Here is an 18,246-nt window from a genome sequence, read left to right as displayed (position 1 = left end):
AATATATGTATATATAAACATTGTTTATCTCATCCACTTTTGTTACACAATTTAATAAAAATGTAATGTTAATAGATATTTATTAGAAAAATATATAAAACTGAACGAATCTATGGACGATTCTGAAAGACTCGATTCACGGAAAAGGGATCACGATCCCCATTATTAATTCTCACTGAAGAATTTGCTCAACCAACCTCCCCCCACACCCCACCGCTGCCGCCGCCACCCCTCGAGCTGGCAGATAGTGAGGCGGGGCTACAGCGCGCAGCCAATGAGGATGCTCCGCTCGCACACACACCTCCACCTCGGGGCTTCCGCGAGCGATAACTGGCTAATGAAAGCTGCGCTATCCCTGCACGCTGAGGACCTCATGCTCCTGCAGGAGCACGCCGGTGCATTTTCCTGCAGGAGGTGTCTTCGTCTACATCGTAGCTGAGTCAGGATAAGTACAGCGATCACGCTGGCTGAACTTCCCTGCCTCCCTCGGATACGATGAACTATGTTTCTGCTTGCCGTCTTTTTGTTAAGCCTTTTACGTATTAATTACGTACACGTATGCTCCTGCGTTGTTGCGTGTTCCAAGACCTCTGGCTCTAGAAGAACATTTTGAAACATCAGCTATTTAGCGACGTGAGGAAAGCGCATAAAGACTTAAACAGACTTTGAAAAGGAAAGCGTGCATTTGTGACCGCGATGGAATCCGGTGACAAGGTAAATATTTACATTTACGCTTCGTGCTTATGTGTGCCACGCGGCTGCTAGTGACAGATTATACGGCCGTAGTGACACTGCGGCTCGCAGCCCGGGCACCGTTGCGTCAGCCCACTAACAAAGTTTCACGGTCTCTTACTAGATTTATATCGCATAAATAGATAACGTGGACAGTGGACTTGCTTTGTGATTTTTAGAATTTGACGCTAAACATTAAAATTCCCTTTTCGCAAAAAATATCATGAACAAAAATAATTGGAGTATTTTTCTAAGTGTGTAGATGTGATAATTTTTTACTTTAACATCTTGGTATTGTTATATTTTACAGTCCCTGTATATGCCAAAACATATTTTACTAAGATGAGTTTTGATTTACCTTGGCGACATGTGTCTTGTTTGTACTAATACTAATACTTGATCACCACTTCCACGTAATTTCAAGAACAGAGTACTTGTGGTTGACCTATATATAACGAAACGGAAGCAAAAATTGGGACGTCACCGGCATCTTGGATCGATAAAAAAAAATTAATTTGAGTCAAAAGTGAATACATTAAAAAAATTATTACTTTGCGTTGATTTTTCCCAAGGTGATGTTATAAAACGTTTTGCATTTTTCTCAGACCAGTTCCAGGTGCTTCTTTCGAGATTCTGCCGAAGTCTCTTTCGATGCTGCATGGATCAACATGTATTTGCTAAACAGAGGTGGACACTAGTACCGAGACTCTAGTCGCTTTTTGGTCTCTTGTGCACAAAAGATGATTATATCCTTTTCATCTAAGCAGTGCATTCAATGACGAAGAATGAAGAAACCCATAAAATGATAAATGAATCATTGGCTCTTTGGTTAGGGTGTTGTGGTCCAGACAGCTTTGTTAAACTGGTTTCCTGATGTGAAAAGTTAGTTTTGAGATCTGGTGTCCCGAAGAGCGTCACTGTCTTAAAACCTGTTAGGGTTTCAAGGGCAGCATCCTTAGCTTGGGAACATTAGTCACACAAATTCCACCATGGAACTTGCCCATTACCTGTTGCTGTCTGCCGTGAATAAATTCTACTTCTGTCATTTCACACGTCTTTTGTCACCCAGTATGTGCTTAGCATCACAGCACACATGTAAGGGAATGAAGTTTGGCAGTGGGAAATGGGAATGTCGCGCTACACATTTGGCTGCCAACTGGTGGATTCACAGTGTAACCAAGTTGCGTTTGAATCCGGAACATGTGACCCACCCAGTTTTGTTATTGGGATCCCTCCCCCAGGTTGACATTTTTAGAACCTTGGCTTTTGGGTCTTAGAGAGCCCTTCTCACATGCTGCAGTTTCTGATTCTACGTATCTATACCAGGGGTCTCCAACTCCGGTCCTGGAGAGCTACTATCTAGCAGGTTTTCTATCCTACCCTGGCTTCTGATGAGTCACACCTGTTCCTGGTATTTACCTGAGAGCAGGTGTGGCTCATCAGAAGCCAGGTAGGACAGAAAACCTACTGGAGTTGGAGACCCCTGATCTATACTATATCTATACTATGTATCTATACTGCATTCTATACTATCGATACATATTCAGTTTAACCATGGTGCTGCCAATTGCAGCCCATCTCAGTAATTTTAGAGGACAGACAACCCAGGAGGGAAGCCCACACACACAGGAAAAAACCACCAGAGAACCCAGGAGGGAAACCTACACACACAGGAAAAAACCGCAAGAGAACCCAGGAGGGAAACCTACACACACAAGAAAGAACCAACCAAAGAACCCAGGATGGAAGCCCACACACACAGGAAAGAACCAAACAAAGAACCCAGGAGGGAAACCTACACACACAAGAAAGAACCAACCAAAGACCCCAGGAGGGAAACCTACACACACAAGAAAGAACCAGCCAAAGAACCCAGGAGGGAAGCCCACACACACAAGAAATAACCAACCAGAGAACCCAGGAGGGAAGCCCACACACGCAAGAAATAACCAATCAGAGAACCCAGGAGGGAAGCCCACACACACAAGAAAGAACCAGCCAAAGAACCCAGGAGGGAAGCCCACACACACAAGAAATAACCAACCAGAGAACTCAGGAGGGAAGCCCACACACACAAGAAAGAACCAGCCAGAGAACCCAGGAGGGAAGCCCACACAGACAAGAAAGAACCAACCAGAGAACCCAGGAGGGAAGCCCACACACACAAGAAATAACCAATCAGAGAACCCAGGAGGGAAGCCCACACACACAAGAAAGAACCAGCCAAAGAACCCAGGAGGGAAGCCCACACACACAAGAAATAACCAACCAGAGAACCCAGGAGGGAAGCCCACACACACAAGAAAGAACCAGCCAAAGAACCCAGGAGGGAAGCCCACACACACAAGAAATAACCAACCAGAGAACTCAGGAGGGAAGCCCACACACACAAGAAAGAACCAGCCAGAGAACCCAGGAGGGAAGCCCACACAGACAAGAAAGAACCAACCAGAGAACCCAGGAGGGAAGCCCACACACACAAGAAATAACCAATCAGAGAACCCAGGAGGGAAGCCCACACACACAAGAAAGAACCAGCCAAAGAACCCAGGAGGGAAGCCCACACACACAAGAAATAACCAACCAGAGAACCCAGGAGGGAAGCCCACACACACAAGAAAGAACCAGCCAGAGAACCCAGGAGGGAAGCCCACACACGCAAGAAAGAACCAGCCAAAGAACCCAGGAGGGAAGCCCACACACGCAAGAAAGAACCAGCCAAAGAACCCAGGAGGGAAGCCCACACATGCAAGAAAGAACCAGCCAAAGAACCCAGGAGGGAAGCCCACACACACAAGAAAGAACCAGCCAGAGAACCCAGGAGGGAAGACCACACACCCAAGAAAGAACCAGCAGTTGTTTCTCTGCTTTAGTATGAGAAACATTCGTGACATGAGATGCTATGCTTCACATTTATAATCGAGAACCATTGTGGCTGTTTTTTTTTATACAATGGAAGTACTGTTAGTTGCAGTCAAGTCAACATTGCTGTAATCCAAATGCAAACAGATTAAAACATAATTAATTTACTGTCTTTGATATGACGCTTATGGTGTCAAGGCAACTGGAGGGACAGAGGCCTGGTTTAATCTCCCTATTTTAAGGGTAATAAACATTGGCTGAGTATTTCGGAGCCCAGATTTAATCCAATTTCAACCTCAGAGACGACTAAGACCTCATTTACCGTGTCGGGATGGATTTTACAGGCATACAAACTCAAACTCTCTTTAATATTCATGAGCGTGTAACAATGTAAAGAAAGCGAATCAAGGCGCTCCAATATAAAACCCGAAGCCATTTTGATCGTGCACAAGGGCTCCCAGGATGCACTTCGCCCCGGCTCTGCTGAAACCTTATAGTGGGTGTGGCACAGCGATAAAATTCCAGTCAATCAGTAGTTTCGGATTATGCATTTTGAACATTTGCGAAGTCGTCATGCTCGAGGTGGAATTGTGGAGGCCACCTGTACAAAAACACATTCAGGTTTGTTTTTATCTGTCAGGCATGATGTGATTGAGGATGGTGGAAAAACTGATGATCACTCTATAATCAATACAGACAAACTATAATTTATTCTTGAAAAACAAAAGAAGTGTACAGTACAAACCTGGCTGAGGGCTTTATAAGTGCTTCATTCATTGTGCACTAATTGAAATCAGCCTTTCCTGGTACGCATGCGTCTGGAGAGAGAGACACTGCCATGTTTGTTCCTAAAGTCATGGGGTCTACACTAACTCCACTGAACAGGTTTACTGTATCCTTGTTCCCCCTGCCATCTGTCCATCTTGCCTGCGTTTGGGGGGGGGGGCTGTCCTAGGCAGCACAGGGTGCCCAGAGGGGAAACACCCTGTCCAGGAAGGTATCCCTGTTCTGTATTTCCAAAAAAACATCTCTGCCCCCACTTTGCTTGGCCTCAAAAAATGTGTGGGTGAAAGGTTAAAAAAAGACTGAAAGGAGCGTACAGTGATTCAAGGCTGAATTCCTGCGTGTCAGTGAGATGGTGAGGGGGGGGTGCGTAACACGCCTTTCAGAAAGCGTGTGGGGGTGTGCCCCACAGAGATGCGCGCAGCGACCTGGCCCCCTGGTGCGCCGCATTACACCTCGCATTTATTAAAGCACAATCCTTTTCTTTTTCCTTCCTTTAGCCTGTCGGGAGGGTTGGCAGCCAGGGGACCTCGGACCCCCGGAGGTTTCCCCGATAGTTCGACAGGAGTTTTTCGAGTCTTTTCTTTGTCGCCTTCTGGAATTTACTTTTTCCCTCAATCATGATCAGTTCAGTGTAAATGAAGTAATCATGCATTGCAACACACTCTCGTCAGCGCAAGGGTCCAGCTGTGTTTTGAAAGGCGGCATATAAAATTGAATTGTTCTGATGTTTGTGCTTTCTGAAGTTCCAGTATTTTGATTCCACATTTTTTTATAATTTCCAACAGCCTTTAAGAGGCTACAGCTATCTGCACTCTGTGGTTTCCATGCTAATGCATCCTTCCCTGCATAGTAGTGCTTGGAAAACATAATACAAAAAATCTCTGCATATAGTCTGGGTCACGACTAAAGTTCCTGAAAGTAAATAGAGGGGGGCTCCCTTTAGTTCATGCTGCATATTTTAACCACAGTGAGGGACTTTTAAGGGGGGTGGGGGATGGGGGAAATTTGACAGAGGTAAAGCAGAATATGAACTCGCAGACCCCTGACGCCTGCCCTGATTGGCCGATTCCATCTTTTGGATGATGTAACTCCCTGTGTAGCACCTCCCTCCTCCATTCTTGACTCTGTCCAAATATGGGCATTTGTATCCCCCTTTTGCAACCCTTCTCCATCAGCACTAACAATGTGAAACCTAATATGTTTTGTGTAGTTAAGCAGTGTACAACAGACAGGGAGCACTCTGTTCCTGACAATCAGGTTATCTGGCTTCTTTTACGGTTTTTAATGCCCAACTCATTTCCAGATGCTTTAATATGGTCATGTATCCCCAGGGGAAAAGTCGGCAATTTGTGGTTAATGGAATATTTTATGACTAAGAGAATTTAAAAGGTTAAAAGAAGATAATAAAAATGAGTTTGGCCATCATGGTGTTTATACCGTCCGGTGCTGGTGTTCCTGCAGTGTGTGTTCTCATTCCGGCTGTGATTTAGGTTTAACTGAGATCGCTGGGAAGTTGTCAGAAACCGCAATAACATTATTTAATCGTTTATAAAAGGATTTTTTTGTAATGAAAGTCTACAGAGCTTCAAAAGCAGTAGATAAAATGAACAATAGACTCTCCATTATAGATTCAGGCAAGAGTGTAAAAAACAGTGATCATTCATTAAATAATATTTACGTGTGATATTTAGTACAGGGGAGTTTTGCAGAATAGTATTTGCTTGTATTGCATTTAACCATTATTATCATTTTTTAAATTGAATTTCATCCCTCCATCCATCCATGGTCTGCCGCTTATCTGGGGTCGGGTCGTGGGGGCAGCAGTCTTAGCAGAGATGCCCAGACCTCCCTCTCACCAGCCACCTCCTCCAGCTCCTCCATGGGAATACCAGGGAGTTCCAAGGCCAGTCGAGAGACATAATCTCTCCAGTGTCTCCTGGGTCTGCCCCGGGCCTCCTCCCAGTTGGACATGCCCCAAACACCTCCCCCGGGAGCCGTCCAGGAGGCATCCTACTGTAGGTAGATGCACAAACCACCTCAACTAGCCCCTTTTGATGTGGAGGATAAGGATACTCTCCTTAAGGCCCCCCCCCTCCCCCAAACCTCTGAGCCCCTCCCAAATGTCTGAGCCCCTCCACATATCTCTAAGGCTGAGCCCAGACACCCTGCGGAGGAAACTCATTTTGGTCGCTTGTATTTCACTTCAACACTATCCTTCTTCCAGAGGCAGCATTTGGGAAAGAGATGTTTCAGTATGAATATAATAATAATACTAAGGTATATATGTCATATGAGAGGTGCAGTGCAGTGTTCAGGCGTGTGATTGCTTTAAGGAAGATGCTGTTTTTGAGTCTGGTAGTGTGAGTGTGTTCTATAGCATTTACTAGATAATAGAGAGGCAGTCAGACAGTGATTGGGATACTTAGAGTCTTTGATCATGTTTATGACGCATATTTTTATGACATTTTTATGACCTTTTTTCATTCCCGTTCTCTTTGATGGCAATTTACTTTTCCTCCAGTTCTCCAGTTTGCATTCGCTGACCCAGTGGTCTGTGTCACAGCTTAATCAGACAGTAATTCTCCTTCTCAGCTGGGATGAAAACCTGCTAATACACAGTTGCTGGTAAACACAAGGATTCAGTGTGTTCATTCAGATTTTTTCCATTTTTGATTTTCCGTTTTGACAGTGCATTTCAATTTTTGTTGCGCTAGCATGAAAATCTGAAGTAAATATTGGTGACAGGAGAACTAAAGCCCAGGGTTTAATTCTGGAGGAGACTGGTCTCAAATCAGATATGCAGACCACAAATGGCCCGTTGGAGAGGGTTAGGGTCACTCCTCTGCATCCCTGAGAAGCTGTAGCACTCTTCCATATGCCGAGTGTTTCATGCTCCTTGGACAGGATTTACAGTAGATATGTGAATCAGGGTGGAGCTTCTGGGCGCCAAGTGATGGGTATGATATAGGAGGGGTGTGAAGTTTGTGGATTTGAATGAGAAGTTACTTGTATGTCATCAGGTAGTGGATTGCTGCCCACTGTGTGTGTTCAATGTCTGTGTCTTTATGAATGAAGTTACCCCATCACAGACTTTATCTCATATTGCTTTCCACTAGATTCAGATTTAAGTACTTTCCTCTTAGCTGCCAATTTGTTTAGCTTTTCAGTGTGAGGGAGACATTGAAAATGAAGTAATAGTCATTTTTACCACACAGTGCATTAACCCATATAGTATGTGATATAGCAGGGGCAGCAAATTCAGCACCCAGGGAGCAGTACCTTGCTCAGGGTAGCTCAGTGGTACCTTTCTGGTCGAGGATGCGAACCAGCAACCTATCAGTCACAAGTTTGCGTCCCTAACGATTAGGCCAGCCCTGCCCCTTATTTGTAACTTTGTAGTCAGTCTGAGGGGGGTTTAGCGTCTTGTGCTTTTGCTCAAAGTAATTAGCATCATTTTAAAAATTACTTGTAGCACAATAGCCCCCTCCATAGGAGTTAATAACAAATATATAGCAAGAAAGTATATAATGTAAGTACTGCTAAGGCAGAAGCATTGAAGGTGCATAATTTGGCCATGTGCTTATTGTAATTAAGAAACTTGTTTCAAGGTGATTATTGTGAACCAATGAGACATAAAGATCAATGAATTAAAATGTTTGTTTTTTTCTTTGTTTGCTCTCCCCCCTCCCCAAATTCGTTCAGCAAATAACGCTGCAGCTGATGTTGGCAGTTGGGACCGCTGTCATCGGCTCGCTGCAGTTTGGCTACAACACGGGGGTCATCAATGCTCCTCAGAAGGCAAGTACGCTCGGAATGCCGCGGTAACAGGTCCGTCAACTCAGGACACCCTTTAGCCATCTAGCTGCGGCAGTATTCCGCTCCCAGGAATGCCGTCTCATTATATCTCCGCTTAACTTTCCCCTAGCTGACATTACACAGTATCCCAGTGTTAAATCAGTACTGGTGCCCAGTAGCTGGTGGAAGAACAGGGCTCTGAGGAACAGATGAGCAAGAAGAAATCTTGTTGCGTTTGCCAAAAGGTGGAAATGTCTGGTCCAGAAAGTAGTGATCCAGATCATGGATTTGTTCCAACCAACCTGTTGCGTACTCTGCGACTGTGACTCTTAATACTCACCTATTTGGTTGGAACAAAGTCTTGGCCTGGATTTGTACTTACTGGACCTGAACTTTCTACCTCTGTGTTTACCTAGACTGTAAGGAAAGGAAAATGGGACAAAAGTTCATGAATTCAGACCGAGACCTTAGTTCCTCCCCACCAACGAGCAGCCTGAGTGGGCATGTGCGTATGTTCGTGCTGACAGCATGCTGTCACAAGCAGATTATTGCTGTGGCAAACAAGGCACCCCACACACACTCAGAAGTGAGCGTCTGCAGTAAAGGCGCTAACGCTAACATTGTAGCCTCAGCGCGGACGACGGACGCCTGACCTGGGCCGTCACCCAGAATAGCTCTGGGTTTATTAGATTATGTCCTTATAAAGGACTAGGGAACAGGTCAGCACTGTCTATCTCGCACTGCCTGCTGGGAACTGGGCTTGCAGTGATGAATAAGGAGTGGACTGTGTGCCTGTAGCACCGGGCATGGCTGGGCAACCCTGCTGCTTGGGGGAGGCCCCTAAGACACCCAAGCAGCTGAGCATAATGACTCTTCTTAGGTTAGCATAAGGGTCATTATGCTAACCTAGCCTTAGCGATAAACTTCCTCTACTACAGCTGTGGCAGTAAAGCACGACTGCTACATCGTTCATGTAAATGATGTAGCTCAGAGCGAAGAATCTTGTGACTGTGAAAGGTCGACCACGTTCCGTACTTAATTAGCCTGAACTGGCCAAATTTCGCTATTCAGCAGTTGCTGTGAAAGTGGCCTACAGACGAGGTGAATCATAGCCAAGACTGAATGGTGGGTTTCGGTGAAAGGGGGTTTTATTCGGGCTCAGCACCCTTTATTTTCATTGTGAAATTTTGCCCTCTTTTGTCCCACTTTGGAACTGTCAGCCTCGCAGTTTCTTTCAGGTCAAAGAAATGCCCTGGTATTCAGGGTCCCCAGCTCGCTTGTCAGGGTGCCGACTGTGATGCTGATGTGCTCTGGAGGTGGAGGAGAAACAGAGAGATACCTCTTTTTTAATATACTGCCCTCTACTGGGGGACTAGTAGACATTTATTAAATAAGATAAGATAATGGCTTTAACTGATAATTCTCCAGTCGCCTCGTCAGTGATAGCGGATCCTTTTCCACTCTCGCAGATTATTGAGAGCTTCTATAATGAGACCTGGTTTGACCGGTACTCGACGTCAATCCCTGCGACGTATCTCACCACGCTGTGGGCCATCTCCGTCTCCGTCTTCTCCATCGGGGGTATTGTTGGATCCTTCTCCGTGGGACTTTTCGTCAATCGCTTTGGAAGGTAAAGACAAAAGAAGGTCAATAGCTGGGGCCGCACCACATGATATTCCAGTATAATCATATCAGGATACGCTGAATTTATAAAGATCATTAACTTTTTTTGAGTCACAAAGTGCCTCATAAATATTTTAGGCTACCAGTACTACTATTAATACTACTACTAACCTGCCTACCAAATTGTGCGTGTAAATAAATGCCCGTATGGTACTGAAGAGCTGACGTCTCGACAAAGGTTCCACCTGTTATCTAAAGGCGTGGTGATTGTCGCTCATGTGCCATGTCTTTGAGATGTGATACTGTGCAGTGCTATCAATAGCTGAAGTCACTGATCAGCTACATTAAACGATTACAATGTTACACCAGCGTTTCCCACCCCTGTCATCGGGGAACCCCGGACAGTCGTACATTATTGCTCCCTCCCAGCTCCCAGCCAATCAGGAACACCGGATACCTGGCACAGGTGTGCTGGGAGCTGAGAGGAACAAAAACGTGGACTGTCAGGGGTTCCCCGAGGACTGGGTTGGGAAACGCTGGATTACACTCTTCAGTATAAGAGCAGATCCTCACCTGAAGTCATTTAGGCGCACGATCATTTATCAGATGGCTTTCTACTGTCTGGTTATGTGGGGATGTCATTCTCTGTTCTGGGGGGTATCCCCAGCCCTGGCCCTGATCCTTCCCCTTTGGGCCTCCAGGAAGAACTCCATGCTCATGGTGAACGTCTTGGCCTTCGTGGCGGCCGCCCTCATGGGCTTCTCCAAGATGGCAGCATCCTGGGAGATGCTGATCATCGGTCGATTCGTGGTGGGACTCTTCTCAGGACTCTGTACAGGCTTCGTGCCCATGTACGTGGGAGAGATCTCTCCCACCTCCCTCCGAGGGGCTCTGGGCACCCTGCACCAACTTGGCATCGTCATTGGCATCCTCCTGGCACAGGTGACACAGCAAAAATGTTCAGGGCCTGTCTGACCATATGCCATCGTTTTGCTGCCCAACCTGCACTTTCTGCAGATGGACTCGAGGTCTTCTCTGGGACTTCCCCTGACTCGGGGCCACTTCCTTCCCACTGTGAAACCCCGGGTGTTTCTCATTTGGCTGTACTTGTGTTCTCACGTATGCGTTTTACATCATCTTCCATTGCTGAAGACCGGTTCCAGTACTCGGGAACAGAAGTACAGAGGATGGTAAATGAATTAGGTGATCAGTGGTCATTTGTTGACACACCACAGCGCACACAGCACAAGTATCCATCAGTTGCATCCTCGCCAAACAAGATCAATCCCATGATTCATTGCTCCCCAAGTCCGTTCTTGGGAAGCAAGTTAGCAAGACCGGTCTTCCCAAGACCACAAGTACGGTGTTTGCATTACTGCTATTGAGAAACACCCCGTGTTCTGTGATTCCTCAGTGTTGTTTCTTTCTGTTAACTTCGTAATTTTACAGTCTGCAGTTGTTTCAAGGAGCCTGGGATAGAGGGCACTGTTGCACCTTTGGTTGCTGTTATCCATGAATCATTTAACTCAAACTATTGGTATAGCTTGTAATTGTGAGCTGCATAAGTTATTATGTATCAACTAAGCTTCTGAAACAGCCATAATTGATCTTGGCGGAACATGTATTAAGGCTGTTAGAGTTTGGTTGCACACTCTGCTGCTGTCCTTGGCAGGTGTTTGGCCTGGAGGCCCTCCTGGGCAACAGGACTATGTGGCCCTTTCTGTTGGGCTTCACCTTCATCCCTGCTGTGGTGCAGTGCGCACTCCTGCCCCTCTGTCCTGAGAGCCCACGCTACCTGCTCATCAACCTCAACCAGGAGACCAGGGCCAAGAGCGGTGAGGCCTGGTGCCCGGGACACCAGCATGGCAGTCTGGGGAGGCACTACTCTTATATCTTTGAGCGGGACGCTCGTCCCAAATTTTCCACTTCATTTCCAGCCGTACAAGTGAGAGCAGAGCTATGAGTCGGCGTGAGTGTGTGAACGGCTTCGCATAAAAGTGTCTGCAGAGTAACTGGACAACTTGCCGTTGGATGGATGCTGGTCAGATACCAGGCCCCTATCATGTGGCGCAGTTAAGGCGTTTACGTGTCTGTATCCGGCTTCATCAGTGCTGAAGAAGCTGCGGGGGACGACGGACGTGAACGCCGACCTGCAGGAGATGAAGGACGAGAGCCGGCAGATGCTGCGGGAGAAGAAGGTGACCATCTTGGAGCTCTTCCTGTCGCCGCTGTACCGCCAGCCGATCTTCATCGCCGTCATGCTGCAGCTCTCCCAGCAGCTGTCAGGGATCAACGCGGTGAGCTCCTCGCGCACGCACACGCACACGCACACGCGTGATCCACCATGCTTGGCATGACAGTGTCACTAGATGGCGCTGGGGCTCCTCTTTCAGGTGTTCTACTACTCAACCGGGATCTTCGAAAGGGCCGGTGTGGCTCAGCCGATTTATGCCACCATCGGAACCGGTGTCGTCAATACGGCATTCACCGTGGTGTCGGTAAGCTGTGCGGGGGGGTTGTCGGTAAGCTGTCCGGGGGGGTTGTCGGTAAGCTGTGCGGGGGGGTTCTGTGCTGCTTGACGGCTTCTGTTCTATGTGGTTGTTACAAATTCTGTACACACCCCCCCCTGAAGCTGTTTGTGGTGGAACGAGCCGGCCGACGCCCCCTGCACCTCACAGGCCTGATGGGAATGGCCATCTCCGCTGTCCTGATGACCATCGCCATGGCGCTGATTGTATGCATTCCTCCTCTCCGTCACCTCTCACCCGCTTTCGGCAGAGTGGCCTGCTGCTATTGAAACCCCCCCCTGTCTCCACCTTCCCCGCACCGCAGGAGACGCTGCCGTGGATGTCCTACGTCAGCATCGTGGCCATCTTCAGCTTCGTGGCGTTCTTCGAGATCGGCCCGGGCCCCATCCCTTGGTTCATCGTAGCTGAGCTGTTCAGCCAGGGCCCACGGCCTTCTGCCATCGCCGTGGCCGGCTTCTCCAACTGGACGGCTAACTTCATCGTGGGCATGTGCTTCCAGTATGGGGAGGTAGGCAGCCGTTCTGCAGGAACGGACAGTGTCGGCTCCCTCACCGTGGTTACATATACGATAAATGCGTCACCATCACCAGTCCATAGCTACTTTGTAGCTTTTAGTTTTTCCTAATTTTTACTACACATCTTGCTAAGTGTTACTAAATTGCCCGTAGGAGTGCACTGGTGTGTGAGTGTGCCCTGCGATGGGCTGGCCCCCCATCCTGGGTTGTTCCCTGCTTCGTGTCCATAGCTTCCGGAATAGGCTCCGGACCCCCCGCGACCCAGAAGGATACGTGGTTTGGAAAATGGATGGATGGATGGATCTTACTGAGCTTTACTTTCCGGTTTCGGAATTCCTCTGTTGGAGGCAAGTCCTTCTCCGGTGATTAATCAATCAATGGTGATCATGTCCCTTTTCCTGGTCTCCATAGCAACTCTGTGGCCCCTACATCTTCATCATCTTTACCTTCCTGCTGTTGGGATTCTTCATCTTCACATACTTCAAGGTGCCGGAGACCAAGGGCCGAACGTTCGACGATATCACCGCAGGTTTCCGCCAAACGGCGTTGGGGACTGAGAAGTATTGCCCCGAAGAGCTCAGCAGCCTGGGATCCGACTCCCAGCTGTAGACCCACCCAGGTTCCGACTGGTGCACCGGCTCCATGCATATCCTTAGCTTTCCTAGAACAGTAAATCCCCCAGCATCCGTTATAACCATTTTCACTTACATTTTTAACTCTCGACATAGACTGAGGAACAGAGGTGGGGATTTGAAAGGAAATAAGAGCAGTGATTGTCTTATGAAGAGGATACTCCCAGTGCGATCAGAGTAAAGTGGTGGCAGCCCTGCCCATTCTGACAGTGACCACTGCAGATTGTTAGCTGGTCACACTGCACTTGCATACTCGCGACTTCACACTGCCCATGGGAGTTGTACAGTCTGAGGACAGAACAAAAAATGATTGGTTTAGAGAGAGAGCCAATCAGATTGTAGAGGAGGTGGGTCCAAGCAAATAGAGGAGGGGGACCGAGATATTTGATTGGTTGGTCCCACCTCCTCCAGTTGCTTGGACTCACCTCCACTACAATCTGATTGGCTGTCTCTATAAACCAATCATTTTTCATTCTGTCCTAAGAACATTTTGTGTAATTAAAACTCCCATGACCCTTCACACTTAATCGTTCCTCTTTTATGTCCCATGGCCACAGATGCGAATCCAGATAGACAGCAGTAAGTCCTCTTATGGGTCCCACACTGCCACCTGCCTGCTCACCCCCGTTCTAGATCGTCCTCATTACCGGTCCATTACTTTTGACCCATGGCAGGTGTCTATGTATGGTGGAGACAGAGGGTTTTCTGGGGCTTTTCTGGAGTTGTATGTAACCTCTGCAGGACAAGGGTTTATTGGGACGAGGGAAAGCACTTCCCTCCATGAAGCAGGAGGTGTGGACAGGAACGGCTTCTCTTTCAGGCCCCGTGAGAAGAGCCCCATATCCACAGGGCCACCTTTGCGTACACAGTACCGTCAGAAATGCGTCTTGGTTCATCGCGTTACTACAGTGTAGTAGAAGGCGATGCCTTCGTTTATATGATTCGCTTAAGAGACGTTATCTAACTTGTACAAAGACAGCGTTGTTTTTTTTTTTACTACAAAATGTAATTTTTAAAGTCAAGGCGGAACTGCGTTCCTTTTTAAAGAGTTATTTTTAACGTTCTTTAAAAGCAGTAACAGTCTGAGATGCAAGAAGTGTTATAAGATTATGTAGTACAGTATTATTTAGCAGTCGAGCACTGTGGGTAATAGGATGCATGCCGTATATTATAGCATGTATAAAGCCCCACACTCACTGCTCGCTTAATATAGCGTATTTTTAAAACTGTATACAGTCACCAGCTGTTGCTGGGCCATTAAACCTTACTGTATTGGATTTGCCTCCATACACACTGCTTTTAAAATAAACTGTATGAAGTATATGTTGGAAAATAGGTTTCTATACTGTATTCCTTATTGTGTCAGCTTTGGTCTAGAACCTAATATATCATCATACTCTCCTTTTACATCTATTTATTTAGCAGTTGTTTTTGCCCAAAGCAGCGTATAAGTCAGTGGATGCGGTAGTTAGTGCATTAAGCACAGAGCGGCTACATAAATAATCTGTAATCAGCAATTAACAGGTTACAAGTGAGCACAGGAGATCTTGTGTAATGAGTCTTTGTATGTGAGATGCTATCGTGCAGCACTGGATAACAAGGTAGCTGATAGCTTGTAAGAAGCTGTCAAACAGGGTCGCATTATTAGTATTGTCTTCATTTCCTGTTACTTGAGTCGTGAACATTGTCATCATCCTTGTTACAGCTTAGTGATCAGTTAAGTGCAGGTGTCCAAAATTCGGCCAATGTCACATGTATGCACACTGACTCACCACCTGGGCCTCACACAGTCCATTTCATGAAATCGTTAATTATCTTTTCACCAGTTTTGTTATTACAAAAAGTTTTAATCTCTGTGAAGACGCCCCACCTCCCTCGCAGCTCCCTCGGATGGCTAACGAGCAGTCATCCTTTTGAAAGGTGAGGCAGTTGCATAAAGGAGGACGTCTTTGTTAAAGTCATAGAATGGACCACATGTGACTTTGGAACCCTGGGAAGTGCAAGCATGTTGAAAATGGGTGAAATAAGGGCTTCGGAGTAAATGTGCAAATGCGCTGCATCGTCGGTGATGTGCAGAGTCTGCTTGGAGATGCTTGGTTGTGTCGTGGTGGGTATGTGCCGTTACAGGAGCTCACCGAAGATGTCAGAAAAACACTGTTCTGAGTGAATAGCTGTAAACAGTGAAGTTCGGTTCATCTTATTTTAAGGAAAAAAGGGAAGAGTGACTCATTAATCAGAGTTCACCATTTAAATCGTTTAATTGCCCAGCAATCCCCTGCTGAGGACAATCAAACTCAAAGCACAAGATTTATTTGGCTTGCGAAGGTGAAGCTCCTATAAGGAGTGCATGATGGAAGAGCAGCCGCCCCTTACAGGTGGACCAAGCTGATGATGATCTTGAGGTGTCATCGTTACTCATTATTAATTGTAACACACGTTTAAGTCTGTAAATTTCTCCATTTTCAGCGCTGGTATGAACTGCTTTGTGTTGTACTTTTTCTTGCCAAACATCTGTCAAGCGAATAATCACTCATTTATTTTTAGTCACCACTAAATGAAATACATGTTTTTTTATCTGCTGTTAAAGTAGCATCCTTTTAAATGTTGACTGGGGATTCCGTACATGTCACTGATCTGTGTTTTGTTATTGTCAAAGTAATAAGCGTAAAGTTTGCTCAAACTGTAATAGATGAGGCAGAGATAAAGCTTTGACATCCATGGTGGGTGGGATTATTCTGCCCCGGTAGACGCCTCCGATTGGTTACTTAGCGGCTCCTTTTAAGGTAAGGCAAGCTGTGATTGGCAGCACGTGGTGACTGTCCACTGTGGGTTTTAAAGTTTTACGATGTTTCTGTGATGATGTGTTTCCCGAACTTTAATGATACGTTTTTTTGATTGATGTTTTTTTTTTTTTGTTTTTTTTATTTTGTTTTGCAGTTCTATAAACCTAAAAGTCTCAGGGCAAAAGAATTCTCTTTTTATATGTCCCTTAACTGCTGTATGACAAATAAATGGATCCGTTGCACTTTCCTAATATTTCTGAGAGTGGAATCACTTTTGAGGAGCACAGCGCTTGTCCTGCAGATGGTCGCCAGGTCTAACTGAGGACCTCATTTGGCTGTTTCAGTCTCACCCTCCCACACATGCATTCTGAGGGTATGCAGCAAAATACGTGTACATTCTGAGTTTGTAAATACACACTAACTCACATGTATGGATGCTTAGCTGATGTGCTGTATTATATGTAAATAATTAATAAGTAGTAGTGTGTTTCCCAGCTCCGCCTCCGAGGACCCACAGACAGACACGTTTTTGGTCCTTTCTGGCTCCCTGCCAGAATCATTGACCGTCTCATTGATATTTTACATCGGTAAAATATCGTATTGTGATTATGAACATTCATATCATCATCAGTTTGAATATCGCATCCTGGTGTAGTTGACAGTTTTTTTTTCTTGCATAACTAATAGTTACAATGCACTCTGTTAAATTCCATCAAGATTCTAGTCTGTCATTGGCGTCATTTATCATTTATACCTCTCAGCCTCTACGTAACTATTATTCTGGTCATCATAATCAGAAAAGCTGGAAGTCGGTGCTGGTGCCTTTTCAAAGCCTCCCCTGCAGCGCTGCGTCTTTCTGCCTTAGAACGAGAGTGCTGCATTTGGGTGTGTTCAGTAAAACGCTCCGGGAATTAAATTTGATCCTAACAGGTCACCATGCAAGGACTGGAAAGTTAGACCAACAAAACCAGGAAAAAAGAAAATATTTGTTTACAGAGTAAGGTAGTTATTTTGTTTCCTAGTGATGCCTTGCAGACACATTTTCTATTTATTATGCTCCTATATTAGAGTAATTTGTTCTACTCTATTTACAACTTTTTATTATTCGTGCGTAGAGATTAAAATACATTGTAAACCTGCTAATGGGGTGATGATTCTTAATTACCACAAGGGGGCAGTAGTCACCTTTCTACTTTTTATCCTGCCTACAGGATAGAAGCCACCATAGTTCTGAAACATGAGCTTATCACTGCCCTATACTGGATAAACTGTATGTAAGACAGAGGGATAATGTTACATATATTTATATAAGAAATAATCTTTTTCATTATTATTTTTTTGCATTTTTATAGGTTTCTAAATGATTTGTGTGGATGGAGTGGTAGCTCTGAAGCTAGGAATGTATCAGTCAGAAGGTTGCCGGTTCGAATCTCGTCAATGTCAGGAGTGATTCTATTCTGTTGGGCTCTTGAGCAAGGCCCTTAAAGAGGAGTTGCTTCGTCCTGAGTATGACGTTAACCTACATCCAGCCCAGCCAGCCCTCCAGCTTCCAGGGAAATTTTGAGGGTTGATGACAGGTCTGGCACTCCATCCACCAGGAAATAACTTACCTAAAGGTGGTGTTTCCAACCAAATGAATCCTGTATGAGCATGCAGGGCTGAATGGAATCATAATACTATAGTTAATGGTTGACTGATTGCAGAGTTTCAGTGATGCCGCAACAGGACATGGAGTCACAGCATAATGACTGAGGACAAAATCATCTCCAGCCCACTGCCTGCAGATCAGCCAGCTAACCCTGCTTGGCCTAAACAACTTATCGGAGGCTTTCGTGGTCAGTTGGGTGGATTCAGGAGAAGAATTTTGGAGAAAAGACCTGAGAAGGCTGACGGGGTTTCTTCTCCATGGTCTGGATATTTTTGTGTAGGGATGTCCCGATCCGATATTGATATCGGAAATAGGTCCGATATCAGCCCAAAAAAAACTATC

General features: G+C 45.9%; 1 protein-coding gene across 1 annotated transcript; it reads left to right on the top strand.

The window, feature by feature from the left end:
* Positions 1-345: 345 nt before the first annotated feature.
* slc2a1a (solute carrier family 2 member 1a) lies at positions 346-16,496 on the top strand. Its single transcript, XM_049016280.1, has 10 exons — positions 346-714; positions 8,083-8,178; positions 9,645-9,805; positions 10,500-10,740; positions 11,471-11,633; positions 11,908-12,095; positions 12,192-12,296; positions 12,431-12,532; positions 12,631-12,834; positions 13,253-16,496. Exons 1-10 carry the CDS (start codon positions 697-699, stop codon positions 13,448-13,450), a joined length of 1,476 nt encoding a protein of 491 aa, XP_048872237.1. The 5' UTR covers positions 346-696; the 3' UTR covers positions 13,451-16,496.
* The last annotated feature ends 1,750 nt before the right edge of the window (positions 16,497-18,246 follow it).

This window comes from Brienomyrus brachyistius, chromosome 6 (assembly GCF_023856365.1).
Source record: "Brienomyrus brachyistius isolate T26 chromosome 6, BBRACH_0.4, whole genome shotgun sequence".
Classification (NCBI taxonomy): domain Eukaryota; kingdom Metazoa; phylum Chordata; class Actinopteri; order Osteoglossiformes; family Mormyridae; genus Brienomyrus; species Brienomyrus brachyistius.
This window is presented reverse-complemented; position numbering and strand designations above follow the sequence as displayed.